This window comes from Oryx dammah, unplaced genomic scaffold (assembly GCF_014754425.2).
Source record: "Oryx dammah isolate SB20612 unplaced genomic scaffold, SCBI_Odam_1.1 HiC_scaffold_27, whole genome shotgun sequence".
Taxonomy (NCBI): Eukaryota; Metazoa; Chordata; class Mammalia; order Artiodactyla; family Bovidae; genus Oryx; species Oryx dammah.
The window spans coordinates 28,728,732-28,746,226 of NW_024070211.1; the positions used below are offsets into that span (position 1 = coordinate 28,728,732).

The 17,495-nt window shown below is 56.7% G+C and overlaps 2 protein-coding genes across 3 annotated transcripts in view; both read left to right on the forward strand.

Annotated features, from left to right (window-relative positions):
* CFAP65 (cilia and flagella associated protein 65) overlaps positions 1–2,048 on the forward strand; it is a 39,710-nt gene extending 37,662 nt beyond the window's left edge. For both annotated transcript variants that reach the window (XM_040228315.1, XM_040228316.1), the window contains 3 exons: positions 429–917; positions 1,602–1,739; positions 1,853–2,048. In XM_040228315.1, coding sequence (XP_040084249.1) covers positions 429–917; positions 1,602–1,739; positions 1,853–1,985 — 760 coding nt within the window. In that variant the 3' untranslated portion in view covers positions 1,986–2,048. The remainder of the gene's footprint in view (positions 1–428; positions 918–1,601; positions 1,740–1,852) is intronic.
* Positions 2,049–12,381: 10,333 nt separating this feature from the next.
* On the forward strand, positions 12,382–15,119 carry CRYBA2 (crystallin beta A2). Its single transcript, XM_040228319.1, has 4 exons — positions 12,382–12,542; positions 13,362–13,503; positions 14,356–14,498; positions 14,972–15,119. Exons 1-4 carry the CDS (start codon positions 12,382–12,384, stop codon positions 15,117–15,119), a joined length of 594 nt encoding a protein of 197 aa, XP_040084253.1.
* The last annotated feature ends 2,376 nt before the right edge of the window (positions 15,120–17,495 follow it).

Sequence of the window (17,495 nt, forward strand, 5' to 3'; positions counted from 1 at the left end):
TCCCAAAAGATAGAATTTCTTCACAAGATCCCTTCCACAGGTTGCTCCAGGCCCTTCTGGAGGGTGGCCTGGCTGGAGGGATCCTCAGGGCTGGGTCCCAAGTTCTGCCTTGTTGCGGCTGGTAGATGGGGTCTGGAGCTGGGCCACTGTTTTCCAGGGCTCCCACCATCATCTGGGTACCTCTGACCTCCTGGCTCTTCCACTCTCATATAATGATCACCTTTAAGAATCTGAGGGGGAGGGGGGCCAGAGATGCCTTTTTCTAAAGAAGGAATGGTGGGAAGAGCAATTGATCAGCCCCCACCAGCACCTGTTTGTGGCCACAGTAGTCAAGAACCACCCCTTGGGGAACCCTGAAACCAGAATCCCCCACAGGGGGCTGCTAGGCCTCTCAGTGAGGACCTTCTCCTCCCTCTCTGCCCACCCAGGGGCCTGCTGGAAGACAAGCTCTTCCATGAGGCTGTGGGACAAAACCTGGTGGAACAAATGCCTTACTTCTGCCAGTTCTGGAATGAGCAGTCGGCCAGGTTCGTGGCCCACAACAGCCTGCACGTGGTGCCAGCCCCGTCTCAGTCATCCAAGAGCTCGGAGTTCAGCAAAGAGAAGGAGGAGGAGGAGGACAAACCGAGGCTGGGGAGTAAGGAAGGGGAAGAAGAGGAGGAGAAGGAGGAGGAAGAAGAGGAGGAGCTGGAGGAGGAGGAAGAGGAGGAGGAGGAGATGGAAGAGGAGGAGGAGATGGGCGAGGAAGAGCTGCAAGAGCAGGAGGGGGAAGACAAGGGGGAGAAGTTGCCCTGGACAGAGATGAAGCCCACGCTGCAGCCCACATCCCAGGAGTCCCTGAAATGGCAGTGGCAGCAGCAGATGAAGGCCTTACTAAAGGAGAGGCAAGAGCAAGATGAGAAGGAGGCCATCAGCCGGTGAGCAGCCAGGCCCGGGTGAAGGTTTGGAGGGGGCGCTGAGTGCAGAAGGGTCCTAGGAGACAGTGGTGTGCTGGGCGGCTACCTGTTTCAGCTTCTCTTTCCAACTCTGCGTTCATTGGCTGCGCTGCTGGAAGCATAAGGCTTCAGGGGGCGCTATGTACAGAATAGCGATCTGAACTTTAATTTTTCTTCTCCAAGAGCAGACAATATCAACATTTACCATCACACCACTTCCAGCAGGGTGATTACAGTCGTCAAAGCACTTAAGTGACTTTCTAGAGCCAGGAGCAAAGTACCACCTCTTCTGGCACTGCTGTTTCCTGGGGCTGCTCTATGGCTTTCTGTCCACGGTGGGATTCCCTAGGAGCTCCTTCTGTGCGGTCTCATCGCTCAGTACCCTTCCCCAACCCTGGTCCTGGGATGGGAACCCCGATTGTCCGAGTTCGAATCCCTCTCCGGTGCCAACAGCATGACATTTAGCACCTTGGTCTCTTTAAGTCATGGTTTGAACGTCTGTAAAATCGGGACAAGAATGTTTCATAGTGTTGGGAGGGCGGGGAGTTAAGTGAGAATCCACCTAAAGCTCGGGGCAAACGGGACAGCACAGAGGAAGCCAGTGGAGAAGCCCAGCGCAAGTCGGTGGCGGCGCTGACCCCGGCGCGCCCGCCTCCCGCCGCGCAGGCTCCCGGCTTTCGCTATCCTGCAGGAGGCGCTGCTGGAGAACATGATCCAGAACATCCTGGTGGAGGCGAGCCGCGGGGAGGTGGTGCTCACCTCGCGACCACGCATCATCGCCCTGCCGCCACTCAGCGTTCCCAGGTTGGGGCACCGGGGCCAGCGGCCGCCGGAGGGCTCGAGGGGCGGCATGGGCGGGCAGGGGCGCCGGGAAGCTTCTCCTCCACTTCCCCTATCTGGGGCTTTCTGTCTTCCAGGATTCTGAGTCCCGAGTCGCTGCCGGCAGCAGCCCCGGGGCCGCAGCAAGCGGAGATGCCCGGTTCGTTTGAACCGCCCCCCACCGACTGTTTGCAGACGCAAGCTCCCACCCCTTACGACTTGCATCTGTAGATTCCTCCCGGCCTTTTCTCCACCCCCCAGTAAAGCATTTAGCTCCCCCCCCCAACACACACATCTGCCTTCACTTTATTTCCTCGTAAGCGACAAGAACTCGCGCCCAGTCTGAGAGGCCCAGATGGTGGAAGCGGCCAAGGTGGACCGCACTGACTCTTTGGAGCTGGGAGGTTGAGTCGCTCCTCTCCACTAGGCAGCTGGGCGAGAGTTCTGCGGTCTGGCCAGTGGAGGGCGCTCCGGGTGGTTTCTTGCCGGCTTTTGCCCCAGCAGAGCCGGGTGGCCAGGTCTGCACAGCAGGTGGCCGCAGATCAAAAGGGGCCATCCCTTCCCTTTCCCCGCTGCACCTGCGCCGAGGTTCGGCCTTTCCACTGCTAGCTTTCACTCAGCATCTGCCGGGCTCCCGGGACTCTGGAGGTTGAGAGGAAGGGAAATCGAGGCATGTCGAGAAAGGTCAAGAATTTGACGCTGGGACGGGGACGGAGCGCATCGCTAAGCCGCGGGCCACAGACCCTATTAAATGTGAATTCGAATCCCCCAGGCCAGAGGATGCCCCAGTTTCCCTAGGACACCCAACCTCCCGCTCCCCCTAACCTCCGCCTAGTAGCCTCTGTCCTCGGCTCCTCCCCACCCCCTCCCCGAGGCAGGTGGGTGGAAAAGTGACATCTGGTGTTGTTCCAGAGGCACCCAGGTCCCCGACACCCTCCTCCACCCCCACCGCCAAGGCCTCGGAGGAGCTCCGGCCCCGAAGCCTAGGCGGGGGCGGGGAGAGGGGTGAGGGGGCGCTCCGCCTCCTCTGAGTCAATATTTGCCCCGAGCAAACGGGCGCCCGGACAGGTGTGTGTGTGTGTGTGTGTGTGTGTGTGTGTGTGTACGCGCGCGTGCGCTCGCGCGTGTGTGTGTCTCTAGGGGCGGGGACTGAGTAGGCCGTATAAAGCGCGCTGAGCCCGGGCTCCCGCACAAGCTCCGCGGCTTGCGCTGGGGACCAAGCCAAGCGGGGCCGGGCCGGGTGGAGGGTGGCCAGGAAGGGAGGGGCGGCCCAGGTGCGCACCTGCAGTGGCCGCCGCGGCCGCCGACGTGTCAGCCGCAGATGCGCGCAGGTGAGGGTGGCGGCTATCGGGCGCCGGACAGCACGGCACTCGCCGAAGACCAGGACCAGGAGACCGCCGAGGGCCACAACCAGGCCCCGGACCCCCCCGCTCCCGCCCCGCGACGAGCCCCTCGCACAAACCGGACCTGAGCGTTTTGTTCGTTCGGCTCGCGTGAGGCAGGGGCGGCCTCTCAGCACCCGCCCGGGGACCCGGGCCGATCGCCACGCAAGCACCTGTCGCCGCCGCCGCCATACGGGTCGGAGAGGCTGTGCGCCGCTCCCCGGGGACATCCGGCTCCCATCCGGCCCCGCCCGCCCTGTCCTGTCCGGCCCGCGGCTCAAGGGCTGCCCGCTTCGATTCCGGATAATGCGGGCTGGCAGAGCCAGCTCCACCGGGTGGCGTAGGGGGTCTGGGGGCCAGCTTAGGCGTTCTTCCGGAGGTGGAAACCCGGGTTTCTAGTCTGGCTCTGTCCCAGCAACTTCTGTGGTCTTGGGCAAGTCATTTCCCGGCTTCTCCTCGGATATTCCCACTTGCACAAGGAGAAGGGGGTTAGTCTGGCCTCTCCTGTGGGGCCCGCCAGTCCCCATGTTCTGGTTTCTGGGCTTTCAGCAATTATTTTGAGCCCCTTGACCTGGGAAATTGGAGGCTCGCAAGGGGTTGGAGCAACAGCTATGAGGTGTGGAAAATCTGGGTAGGGGGAGCTAGGGTTACATTGGACCAAGTTCGGTTCCTCCTCATCTCTTTGGTGCTGACATTCTGAGGGTTCACTCCCTGCCATCTCCTTGGCCCGTCTTGCAGTCTCCCCACCTCCGAACAGATTGCTTTAAAAGGACAAACACAGGGTCTGGTAGCCCTTGCCTGCTGGGGCTCCCAGGCCCTGAAGCTGACTGCCTCTCCCAGACTTCACAATCACAAGGTCTCCTGGTTCAGTCAGCTGGGGGTGGGGTGGGTCTAAGTGGCCCTCAGATTAGGTGGCAGTTAGTGGGTCATTAGCTACAACCCAAACCTAGGACAGGCCGCCCCCTTTTCAGTGACTCAGTGTTAAGATCTGACAGGAGGGAGAAAGACGAAGATTGCGCTAGACCCCTGCCCCCTGCTTGGAGAACCTAGACCGCAGGCCTGGGCTCAGTTGAGTCCCTGTCCTTGATTCCCACTGTCTTCTGTCCCATTCCCCCAGAACTGATGTCGATGCGAAGTCAGCCCCAGAGAGAGGGGCTAGTTGTAGACCAGGGGTGGAAGGAGGGTTCCTTGGATGGCAGTAAGGAGCTCTCCAATTTCTCCTGAGGGTGAGGAGGCATCATGAGGAGGGATTGTACCCCCACACATCTAGGCCGAGGAAGCCCCCAGGGGGATGGGAATGAGGGTCCGGAGTTGCTGGTCTCTTCCCATTCCAATTTGGAGGTTCCTGGGGATGCTGGCTTTCCCCCTCTACCTTCCCTCCACTTCACTGCCACCCCTCACCCAACTACCCGCAGGTGCCACAGGATCTGCTGAGTCTTGGCACAGAGAAAGGGAGGGGGAGGGGTGAGATGGCTCTGACAGATCCCAGGCAGGGCTGGGGAGAGGGTGGACTGCAGGCTGGGTCTACGTGCAGCAACCCTGGGGCAAGAGGGTGGGGGGACCCATGCATGGGTCCCGGGCTGGGTGTGCGAGGCTCCCATTCCGGCCTCCCTGACCAGGCTTCGGTCCTGGGCCCAGCCCTCTGCTCCTTGCCTGGCACTGATTGATCTGCCTGTCAGGGGCCTGGTCTGGCCCTGGCACATCTTCCCTCTGTCTTTGTGGGCATCCTCTCCCCTCCTCCAGTCATGGAAGTGGCTCAGAGCACTGCCCCCCTCCTTGGGATTCCAGGCCCTAGGGCTGCACGACAGAAAGGTCTCCCCTTGGAATGAACCCCGCCCCCCCCCCAACATACAGTGTTTCACCAGTGGACTGGTGTCTGCCCCTGTGACAGAGAGTCACGGACTCTTCCCCTGCTTCCAGGGAGGGGGGACGGTGTCCGCAGACCTCCACCTCCCCATCCCCCCAAGACCCGCATTTCCTGGATGTGGCTGGGATCTGGCCTCTCCTCCCGGTCCCTCCTCCCCTGCCAGCCCAGGGGTGGAGTCTCCAGGCGCCAGGCAGGCCTGCAGGTGCTGGGCTTGGGGAGGGGGGTGCTTAGCAGCTGGTGTTCGAAGCAGGGGGGGCACCCCCTCCCTCTTCCTGCTCAAAGCCGGAGCCTGCTTCCTGTCATCCCTGTCAGCACCCTGGGCGGGGGAGGGGACAGGTAATGTAGGAAGTGGAAAAAAGGAAAGAGCACTTGGAGTGCGGCTGTAGGGGGAACTGGAAATCACTGAAGAGAAAGGGAGAGGGAAGGATGCGCAAGAGATGGGGGAATCCAAACAGGACCACTGAGGGACAGACCGTGGGCCCAGCCCAGCGGTCGTGGAAGATTTCAGAGTCCAGGGAGGCTGTATCCACCACCACCACCCCCAACCCCAGACTTGTGAAAGTGAGAGCGGGAGAGAGGCCAGAGACACAAAGAGGCAATGTGAGATAACAAGGGATGTACACTCCAGAGAGATGGAGGCATTTGAAGATGTTGGGTCAGAGGTCAGGGTAACCAGGGATGGAAGCTACCGTGTGTGTGGAGGAAGGGGAGCTACATGAAAACAGCCTCCATCCCAAGCCGTGTCTCGGGATAGGGAGATGCTACCCACAGCAAAAGAGAAAGAGGTGGCTTCTACCTGAGCTGCAACTGTGATCCAGGGCTGGGAGGGGAGTTGACATCCTCTCTCGGGGACACCCGTATTGCCCCAGCAAAGGGCAGAAGGTGAAGAAGGGCAAAGCTCAGACCACAGTGAGGAGTGAGGGGTGTGGGTCTGACTTCATCCCTCCCCCTTTCTCTCTTGGCCACCGCTGGATAGACAGCTGCGGCAGCTGCCCCTGGCTCCACTGTCCACGTGTGGATTCTGCCCAGCCTTGGAACTTCTGGGTGTGGAGGCCGCCCAGGGTCTGTGTGAAGTGTGGGGACCTGGGAGTGGAGGCTCTGGGTGGGGGGGTTGTTGTACACAAGCGCTAATCCCCAATCGGGCCAAGGCAGAACCAGAGCCTCACTGACCTTCTCGGAGATTAGTCCCCATGACAACAGTGGCAACTCGCCCCCTCGTTCTGGCTAGGCCAGGTGTGTGGGTAAAGGGTGGGGAATGGGGGGGGGGCAGGCAGAGGCTGGGGGAGGAGGGAAGGGAGTCTTCCTGAGGCATCACAGGATCACAGGAGTAAGGGTTGGGAGGCCCCTCCAGGATCAGCAGTTAGCTTAGTTTTCAGGTACAAAACTGTGGCCCCAAAAGGGGAAGTGACCCGCCCAAGACCACATATGGAGCCAGGAAAAGCGCTGGGACCACAAGTTAGGTCTCTGGTTCCACCTGGAGAGCAGAGGACTGAGCAAAACAAAAGAAATAGGGATACCCCCCCACCCTCCCCCTGCTGAGCTCATTAGAGTGGCTCTAATGGGGTGAAGCAGGAAGGCTCCCCATTCTGAGAGCCAGGCTGCCTTCCACAGGGCAGGTATTGGATGGGGGGACATATATGGGATTCGGATGGGGGGAATGCAGCTAGGCTCACTGTCCTGACTCCTCCCCAGAACCCAGCCCATCCCCAGGAGCAGGGGGCATGGAAGGGGAGCAACAGGACAGCCACCACAACAGTAACAGTGAACATTTATTTGATACGGGTCAGTGCTGGGTTTTACATGCATTTAAATCTTCACAATTTTAAAGGGAAAGTTTGAGAAGTACAAGTTCATCCAACTTATTAGCAGGGGAGCTTGGATTTGAACCCAGGACTCAGCCCACACTCTTAACACTTCAGTGTCTGTATGATCGCGACTGAGTGACTCTGATGACCATGGAGTGGGTGGTCTGCACAGTGAAGGTCCAGGAGGCACTCAGCATGGTGTCTGAAACACCGTACATTTGACTAAATATTTAAGGAATAAAGGAGCGAACAAACGTCTGCCTGTAAATGAGCATGACTGTTGAGGTGTTTGTTGAGCCTAGGACTTTTGAGGTGTTTGTTGAGCCTAGGAGAGACCGTTCACATGGGACGCATGTGGGATCCGTCTGTGTGAATGTGTGCACGTGTATGCCTTTCCCTGCAAGCCCCGCGGTTCTGCTTCTGAGTGAGTGGTGGTGAAAGCTGCTTCCCACCTCCCTGGATGGGGCCAGTTCTCCCATCCCTCTGAGGGGTAGAGAAGAGGCACTCTGCTGATTGAGGGACAGGATGAAGAGTCTGTGTGGGCAGGGCTCTCACCCCTTCCAGACCCACCTCTTTCAGGCCCAGCTGTCAGACCCAGCCAGAGCTGCGCTAGTCTCTCACCCGTGTTATCTCTGTCTCCCAGGAGACTAGCCCTCACAGCCCCGGGGAAGGTGCTCACTGCCTGTTCCCTGCTCCCTCCTGATCTTGGGTGGGGGCGGGGAGTGGAGGAGCAGGGCTGCAAAGGAGGGGCTGGTGACAGCACAGGGTAGGGGAAGGCACCATTCACAGAATTTGCATCTGCAGTCACCAAAGCCCTGGCTGATTTGCCAGTGAAATGAAGGAAAGGGGTGGGAGCAGGCAGACTTGAGGACACTGGCCACCAGGCAGGGGCCCTCTAAGCTGCCCAGCAGTATGTGAAGTCGGGCTGTTCAAGGGATGGGGCCCTACGTGAGGAGGGTGTCACTTCTCTGGGGATTCTCAGCACCTTTTCCTGGGATGGAGACCTCAGTGAGAGAGCATTTGAGGGTTTCTTCGTCAGATCTACATTTCCCTGCGTGGGATGGGCATCCGAGTGGGATCCATGGCCTCACTGAGGATACAGGACTGAGTCTTAGGGCTTCTCCATGGGATCTTAGGGTGCTTCTGAGATGAGCGCTTTAGTAGAATCACGGAGAGGAGGAATCCTGAGGATTTTTCTGTGGGACCAAAGGTCCCTATATGAGATGAAGGACTGAATAGGGTGGCAAGTTCTCTTTAGGTAACGAGATCCCGATGAGATCTTTAGGTCTCCTGGATATGTAGACCTGAGGACAGTTTCTTTCTTCTTCTTCTTTTTTTTTTTTTTTTGGTCTACCTAACTCCCTCCCCCACCCCTTCCCCATAAGAGGCTGTGGATGTGGAGGAGGTAGGGGTGATGGTGCTGAGATGGCAAACAAAGCCACCTGTGCATCCATCCTTCAGGAAGCCCTGAGCACAACTGATCTGGGAAAACAAACAGGACCAGCTGCTGGTGGGGGTGGGGACGGAAGGGGGCTAGGAGGGGAGTGGGTAGGGGAGGCTTGGAGGCTGGAGATGGATCAGCTGGTGGAGAAAGGAAGCAGGAAGGAGGTCCCCAGTACCAGAAAGGGACAGGGATCCCACAGCCCCATTCTAGCACACGGGGCAGGGCTGCCCGACAACCCCTTTTCCTCAGGGGTTCATTCTTCCCTTTCTTGATGACTATGAGGACCACCAGAACCAGAGAGAGGTTTGGAGGGATGTGAGGAGCCTGAGAGAGGTCTAGAAATCCGGGCAAATGGCTATGGGCGGTGTTGGTAGCTGTGCCCATTTCTGAGAAAACCGGTGAGGACAGGTGAACTAAAAGCCATTGACTATCATGTATCAGTGGTGGGAACTACACACCATTTTCCTGATGAGAGAACCGAGGCAGAGGAGGGAAGAGGCCAGCTAGATCCTCACAGCCACTCAGCGCAGAGCCAAGATTAGATTTTAGGACTAGGAGAGAAGCCATGACTATTCTCACACACAGGTCTCCATCGCAAATTCCAGCTGGAAATCTAACTTGGAACTCAACGGTGTTATCTCCCCCCAAGCCTTTGAAAACACACGCACAACCCCCACACGCATCTCCTGTGGAATATGGTGATCCCACCAACACCTGGACTGGAAATTGCCCTCCCAGCCCCAGCTCCTGAACACACAGTGACTGACCTCTGACAAACACCCCCGCACCCTCGGGACTAGCACTCACCGTCCGCGTCACTGACCAGCGCAGACGCACAGCCTGACGCACTCGCCTCCCGCGCCTGCTGCGCCTCCAGACCTCAGCCTCCCATCAACTCCCACTTCCATTGCCCGCGCTGCTCGGGCCTTCGGGCGGGCTTCCACCCAGCGCGGCCCGCGCGCCCCGCCTGGTGGCCGAGTCCAGACTTGCTGGATAGAGGCCCGGGAGGAACAGAGAACGTAGAAGAGAGACTCTTTCGATCCCTCACGTGTCACCAGTGCGACAGCCCCACTTGTGAAACCGAAACCAAGTGCTTGGAGACGGAGTCTAGGAGTGTTTCTTCCCTCTTTCGATATTTTGCGTTTCTCCTTTTCTTGGCCTGGGAAAAGTATACCCTATTTGATCACACCCCCTCTAGCACAGGGAGTCAGGGGACTGGACATGGTTCTGACCTCATCTGCAATCAAATTGGGGTTGTCCCCGCTCTGATTCCAAAACTTCCAGACTGGACTTTATTCCCTGTGTTTTAGGGCCTTGTACTTTTGGCCTTCACCTTCGCACACATCAGAATCCTGGACAGCAATTTCTCAACAGTGAAAAGAGAGACTCAAGGGAGACCCCAATACCCCCGTGCCTGCTCTCAGCATGCCAGAAGTTCAAGGCTGGGGAGGTCGGCAGGATGGGCAAAACATCACCCCCTATTCACGGCAGCATTTCCTCTACACAACTTTCCCCGGGGAACCTTTGGCCCAACCTGACCACCCTGTCCACTCACTCGTTTGAGACGTTTTATTGAGCAACTTCTATGTGTCCCGCACTGTGCTAGGACGGAGAGAAACAACTGAAAACAAGACTTACACAGCCCCTGCCCCTTTAAATGGAGCTTACACTCTAGTACAAAAGGAAACACTCCATACACAAAAGATGACAAAGACAACTTTACAGAATAATAAATGCTATAAAGAAAATAGGGTGATGTGAAGGACAGTAAATGTCGGGAACAGCATGACCCAGGTGATGAAAAAGGAGCCAGTCACACCTTGTGACTAAGACACTCCAGGTAACAGGAACCGCCAGTGCAGGGGCTCTGAGGCTGGAGTGAGGATGGCAGTTTTGAGAAAGCGTGGAAGACGGCGTGGTTAGACTTCTGGATCTGTAGCATCGGCATCTGGCCTGTGAGCCCCTTTAGTCACCAGAAGTTGGGTGGCAAAGCACTCCAGTCTAATCATGCTCTGACACTGGCTAGCTATGTGGATTTGGAAAAGGCTCTGTACCTCTGGGAGCCTCTTCCACATTTCCACATGGTAAGTTCATCCAAACTCACCACGTTGGGCTGTTGAGCCTATAAGGGAAGCACTTGGTTCATGAGGAAAATGAAGTATTAGTTCCCTTCTTTCTCACCCCTACACTTCTTCTGGCATACCCCCTTCATTAAGGAAAACAGTTTTGCCAGAAACTTTTGTGGCTCATCGACAGCCATGATGGTTAGGAAATTCTGCTGCAAGTGGTAAGGAAATTTCTTTCCTGGAACTTGCCTTGGGGCTCCAAGCCTTTCTCCTTAAATTTCTCCCTCCCCAGACCCTACCTTTCCCCTGCCCCCCTCCCACAATGCAGTGGGTTTGGGGTTAAGAGCCTAGGAGGCCCAGTCCTCCCTACTCCCTGGAGTCGGACTCTTTGTGACCCCTCAGACTGTAGCCCGCCAGGTTCCTCTGTCCATGGGATTCTCCAGGCAAGAATACTGGAGTGAGTTGCTATTTCCTACTCCAGGCGATCTTCCCGTCTTAGGGATCCTACCCCCTCTCCTGCATTGGCAGGTGGATTCTTTACCACTGCACCATGTGGGAAACCGAGAGCCTAGGACCTATAGTCAAAACGGAAACACCAGGGTCACACTTCATCTGGGCCACTTCTCAGTTGTAACACCTCCCGGACTGCGTCCAGGTGTTACCCTCTGGGCCGCAGGATCTTCTGTGAAACGTCAGCCAACAGCAGCGTCTGCCTCAACAGATCGGTGCGATAATTAGTTGAGATCACGCACGTAAAAACTCTGAGCGGAGGGTGTGACCCGACCTAGGCGCTCAATGATCAGCTGCTAGCTCTCAGGCAGAAGTTGGGGCCGGGGGTCCCAGACCCAGGAGCTCTGCCTGGTGGCCGGCCGCGTCGCAGTTCCAGCCGCGTATCAGTCGAAAGCGTTTTTACCTACCTACTGCAGCGCATCACTAAGCAGGCAGCATCACTAGGAACAAAGCTGGTGGAGATCGTGATGGAATTCCAGCTGAGCTACTTCAAATCCTAAAAGATGATGCTGTTAAAGTGCTGCACTCAATATGCTAGCAAATTTGGAAAACTCAACAGTGGCCACAGGACTGGAAAAAGTCAGTCTGCATTCCAATCCCAAAGAAAGGTAATGCCAAACAACGTTCAAACGACCGCCACTCCCTAAACGCTTTGTAAATCCGTGCCTTCCCCCCGGGCGCTTGGTTCCCTGCGCTAAGCGCCGTCTTGCGGCGAGTCTTGGTCATCGCCTCTTCTCAGCACCTTTCCACAAGAAAGCTCTGGGAGCTCTGGCGCGGAGTCTGGGAACTCGAGCTTGAGAGGAGCACGGCCGCGATGGCCCACCTTCCAGGGAAAAGAGGGCTGAGCGTCGTAGGAAGGTCGCTTGTGGGGAGCCTTGTCTACTTCCTCCCTAGCGTAGCCCCAAAGAGAAGCCTCGACCTAGAGCTGAATAAAAGGTGGGGTTTAGACGCTGGGAAGAGCTTCAGCATCCCTACTCGGGATAGCGCGGTTTTAGCGGGATGGCCACAGGGTGGCCTGGCACCTCTATCCCTGTGGGTCTGGGCCAGTGAAGGGTGCGCCTTGCCTGGCTCAGGCCCCCCAGAAAGAAAAAGCGGAGTCAGCCTCGGCTGTGGCCGGCCCCGGACGTGTGTCTCAGCACTTTCTATTGTCATCCCCGAGGGCTGGGGCCAGGTCAGCGGCTGCGGGAAAGGCCTGGGCCCCACCCCCACCCCCGGGGACACCAGAGCTGACCGCAGCCTGCCCGCTGACTCAGCTCCCCCCACCCGGGCGGGAGAGGGTGAGGGGAGGGGGCGAGGCCTGGTATAAAGGCCCGCACGCCCAGCCCTCGCGCAGCCTCTCCATTTCCGTCGGCACGGCGCTCACCCACCCACCTGGTGAATATTCGGAGCTGGGGCGGGGTCTCTTCGGGCGGGGAGGGCGAGATGGAAAAGAGCTGCTAGCAGCTCGGGTCCAACCTGCGGGTCCTTCACCTCCCATCGGGATCGGGCGGGCCTGGGCCGGGAGGGTGCTCTGGGGACGCTGAGCGCCTGGTCCCGTCCTCGTCCACAGCGCCATGAGCAGCGCCCCCGCGCAGGGTCCCGCGCCCGCCAGCCTCACGCTCTGGGATGAGGAGGACTTCCAGGGCCGCCGCTGCAGGCTGCTGAGTGACTGCGCCAACATCGGCGAGCGCGGAGGCCTGCGCCGGGTGCGCTCGGTCAAGGTGGAAAATGGCGCGTGAGTGATGCCCTCGGCATGGTTGGGCTGGGTTGAGAGGCGCCAGGCTCCTCTGGCCCAAGCTCCGAAACTGGGACCTTGGCTCCCAGCCCTCCATTCCCCAGACTGTAGAGAAACCGTGCCTGAGAGAACCTACCAAGATGGAAAAACCCTAGGTGTCCTCAAAACTCCCCACCAGCCCCAAGACAAATCATGAGAGAGATTGTATCCTCGTGCGAGCCAAAGGGATAAAGACAAGAAGCGACCCTTGGCAGGACTCTGTGAAGCCAGCTTGAGTCCTGAAGGGGTTAGTTCACAGCATAGCTTTGTCCTCTCCAAAGTTAGATGCCTCTAAGCTTCTTTTAACAACAGCAACAACAAAAAGCCAAGTCCCCTCCACTCCCCCCACCCTGGCCTCCTAGAGACTGGGGGCCTCGGGAAAGCTGAGGTCCCAGAGCTATTGCAGTTTGTTGCTATCCCAGGTTGCTACCACAGGTTAGGGGGCTCCCTACACCTACCTTTGCAGAGACCTATCTTTGAGGTAGACGAGCTTGTTCGGGTGATTCTCATAGACTGGAAAATTATTTCCAGCCTGGGAGCCCTGAGCTGGAATCCTGGACCCCTCTGGCCCCAAATAGCAGCCAGCTTTGGGTTTCTAGCCTCTAGAGCGACTGGGTTGCTTTGGGATGAGAGTGTCAGGGGAAGGGCCTAGGGTGGAGGAAAAGATGGGTTTTCCTAGCAAGCAAGGGGGTGTGAGGCTGGGTGTGGGGTGGGGGTTTTGGGGAGAGGAATGAATGAGGCTGGGGCAGAGGCCTCCCAGCTTCCCTTATCTTCCCCCAGTTGGGTGGCCTTCGAGTACCCTGACTTCCAAGGACAGCAGTTCATTCTGGAGAAGGGTGACTATCCTCGCTGGAGTGCCTGGAGCGGCAGTGCCGGCCACCACAGTGACCAGCTGCTTTCCTTCCGGCCAGTGCTCTGCGCAGTAAGCACGCCCTCCCCCTCCTCCCCTGCAGCCTAGCTCCAGGTCCTGGCTCCATCACAACACCTGGGAAAGACCATCCACTCACTTTACAGGGGTATGTAAACACAACTCCTAGACGGGTAGTAGCAGCATTACTTCTCAGAACCAGAGAGTTCTCCAAAATTTAGACTGTGGGTAAACCAGGCGTCAGAAATCAGCACCACGGACAGCGCCACAACTGTGACAGTCTTGAGCTCCATTTCTCCAGTCGTCCACACTCATCAGCGAGCACTTTTGTTTTCACACAGCCCTGTGAGATCGGGGTAACTGTTGTTAACCTTATACATTGGTGTGGAAATGGGGCAGGAAGGGCAAAGTGGTTTGCCTCTGCTCACAAAACTTAACATGAAGACAAGACTAGAACTCAATCAGGGATCAAGGTTGAAAAAGGGATGGTCTGGGTGTGTCTGTTTCAGGGAGAGGGGGAAAGGGTTGTTAATGAATCAAATATACTGGAGGGGAGAATCTGGGGCTGTGGGGTGGAGGACAGAGAGCAGGTACTGACTCGGGCCAGGTTCTCTATTCCAGGAAGCCAAGGAGTCCTGCAGAGAGAAGGTCCTGAGACAAGGGGAGCCCAGACTCAACAAACACTGATGATTCTGCCATCACCCTTCACTGGGTCCTACCCTATGAGTGGCTATGCCCAGGGTCCTGGGCAGGGGAGTGGATAGTCAATGAGACCTTTGGGAAACTGTCTTGCATAGTGGACCAGATTTCTCTTAGGACCTCTAATTTTCCTCCTGCTAATGGAATGTATCCACTAGCACCTCTTTGGAGGGTCTGACCTGTCCACCTCCCCTTCTCATTCCTCAGAACCACAGTGACAGTCGTGTGACACTGTTTGAGGGGGAAAACTTCCAGGGCTGCAAGTTTGAACTCAATGATGACTACCCATCCCTGCCTTCCATGGGCTGGGCCAGCAAGGATGTGGGTTCCCTCAAAGTCAGCTCTGGAGCGTGAGTCCTGGGACTGCAACAGGGGCGTAGAGCAGGGAGGCAATGGGGACCAGGGAGGAGGGTGAGAAAAGGTGACAATGCTAAGAGACACAATGAACATACCTATTGGGGGATGGGGGGTTGGAGGAGTGAGGTCGTCGGAGACTTGGAGGCAAGGGGAAGTGAGATGATGGAGAAGATGGGGATGGCATGGGGGGCAGGTAATAGGAGAATAGGAGTCAGGGGAGAAATATGGGGTAGAGGAAGGAATTGAAATTGAGGAAGCAACGGAGGGTGGGAATAGGAGATGAGAGGAGGAAGGTGTTAGGAAGACCTGGAGCAGTAGACAGGGCAGGGAGAGACCATGTATGGATAACTGAAGCCATGATTTTGGAGGTGGGAATTGGGAGCTGAGAAAGGAGGACCGGAAATGGAGACATCACTGGGGGTGAGGGCAGAGCCTACTTATCACCCCTGTGCCTTCACTCGTCTAGGTGGGTGGCCTACCAGTATCCGGGCTACCGGGGCTACCAGTACGTGTTGGAGCAGGACCGCCACAGTGGGGAGTTCCGTAACTACAGCGAATTCGGCACGCAGGCCCACACTGGGCAGCTGCAGTCCATCCGGAGAGTCCAGCACTGAGTTTCACAGCCCCAGCGCCTCTGCTGAGGACCCTCAATAAAGGCTCCTGAACCTGCCTGCCCCTCTTGCCTCCTTCTCGGTGTCTTGTTTTGTGACCTTCACCCTCATCTTTCTGAGAGTCCTTCTCTGCCAACCTGACCATTCCCTTGGGCTCCAGGATCCTTGACTATGGAGCCTACACTGGCTTAGGATGTAAGTGGCTGAGATGGGGCTGAGATGAAACTGCTGCTAACCATCCTGAGGAACTTGTTAAGTGCAGCCAGCCCCACACCTCTCCATGATAGAGACCTATCAGCTTGGACCAGGGGGTCCTGCTAGCCCAGATAGCACCTTTGCCATCCTCTGGTTTGAGTGCACACGATGCCATGGCAGGGCTCGCAGCTGAATTTCAACCTTCACACAGCCCCCCTGGGCCAGGCACCATCATACAGGGCAGGGCGTCCTTAACTCTGTGCAGGAGCCCCTTTGGGCTCCTCTCTAACCCCGACTCGTCACAGGCATTTCCAGCCTTTCTTTTCATCCTGGCTGCCTATCCAGCCTGAGGGAAACTTGCACCCATTTCCCAGCTTTGTAGAATCTCCACCTGACAGAGGAGCAAGGGTGTGAGAGGGGTAATTGGTGGGAGGTCCCACTGCCTTCTAGGGGAGACATCCTATCTCTAAGCTGAGCCTCAGACCCTTTGAATAGCAATCCTTCATGTGGTAGTGAGCTCAAGCATTTTACAAAACATCTTCATACCTTGCCTCTCAGCTGTCTCAAACGACTCCCTCCTCATTCTTCCTTCCCATTCTTCAGAAGACCAGTGAGCTGGAGAGACAACCCCCAAGTCACTGACCACAGTGGGCCTCCGTTCTGGGGTAGGTAGTAGAAGCTCATAGCCATGCTTTTGGGGCTAAGTGTGGTAGCAGCCATTAGAATCCATGGCACCAGTATAGCTTCTTCCTAGTTCCCTCTTTGACCCAGTTTATGATCATCTCAGCCCAGGCAGGACATTCAAGGGATGCCCTTTATCCTTATCCTGTCCCTCAGGGATGCTTGAGTTTTCAAGCCCCTAGTGGATCTAGCCACAGGGAGGGTTGGCCGAGATCATTGCCTTTGTCTGGGGGAGTCAAGACAATGTTGAAGAAAACTCAGACTTGGACCTGGGCAGTTCCAGGGGCCCAGCTAAGCAAAGTTAGGCATCTGCTCCCTTGGGAAGACCCCCCCCCCAGGCCAGAAGTCAGAACCCCTGGGACCCAGCCACATAACATCCCCGAGCCTCAATTCCCTCACTTGGAAACTGGAACTGCAGATTCCTGCCTTGTCTCTCTCACAGGACAAGGATTGTGAGGATTCAAGGAGAACCCCCTGAAAATGCTTGTGATTCACAAAAGCACTAGGACAGTTATAATAGGCCCTGCCTTCCCCCATGGATCTCAAGGTTGGGGCAGAAGACCAAGGACAGAGTTCTAGATAGAGTATGAATTCTGCCTTATACTTGGATGGGTTTGAGAGTCCATGGCCCCTGTCGCATTTAATCCTCCTAACAGCTTCCATTCTTCACCAATTTCACAAGGGAAGAAACTGGAGCTCCTCAGAGAGGGAGAAGCCTTAAATGGATGAGGTTATCTATTTAACTGGTGACAAAGCCAGGACCTGAACACAGGGCTTTTGACCCCAAATCCAGGCTTTTAAGTGGAGGCTGATCTGAGTTGTGGTCAAAAGCCTCAGGCCTCAGCAGAGCCCCAAACCTCTGTAACCTCCAGGGGAGTGGGGTTTCTGCATGGTTACAGCCTCCTAACTGTCCCCTTAGGGGGTGGCAATAGTAACAGCTACAGCTATGCAGCTTTATCCGAGCACACAGCATGTTATACAAGCCTAATAATTCTGTATAGTTGGTATTCTAATCCCTATCTAACAAATGAAGAGACTAAGGTACAGAGGTGATATAACTTTCTCCAAAACCACACAAACTAGAAAATGGAAGAGTTGAGCCCAGACCCAGGTAAACTGGCCTCAGAGCCCAGCAAGTCATCTCCCCCACCACCTGCTTTGGGGCAGGCAATGGGCAAAGGGAGATCTGGTGTCCTCCATCAGCTGAGCTGCCCTCCCTCCAGGAAGGTCCATGGCTACCAAAAACACCCAGCAAGATGCCTTCGGGAACTTGTAGTGTGACACTGATCAGGGCGCACCCTGTCTCTAGGTCTCAGTGTCCCCACCTGTACAATGAAGGAGTCGGGGGAGCTAATATTTGTTGCAGCCTTTGCCAGCATGGCAACTCTGCTCTCCATACCAGCAACTAAAGAGAAGGAGGGCACAGATGCCAGGCTAGGCCTGGGTGTTTTCATCTCACATGCTTAGTCGCTCAGTCATGTCCAACTCTTTGAGACCCTTTGG

Coding starts and splice junctions, on each gene's coding strand:
- CRYBA2 (XM_040228319.1), top strand. CDS start 12,382: ATGAGCAGCGCCCCCGCGCAGGGTCCCGCGCCCGCCAGCCTCACGCTC. Junction 13,504..14,355: donor TCCGGCCAGTGCTCTGCGCA/GTAAGCACGCCC, acceptor CTCATTCCTCAG/AACCACAGTGACAGTCGTGT. Junction 14,499..14,971: donor CTCAAAGTCAGCTCTGGAGC/GTGAGTCCTGGG, acceptor TCACTCGTCTAG/GTGGGTGGCCTACCAGTATC.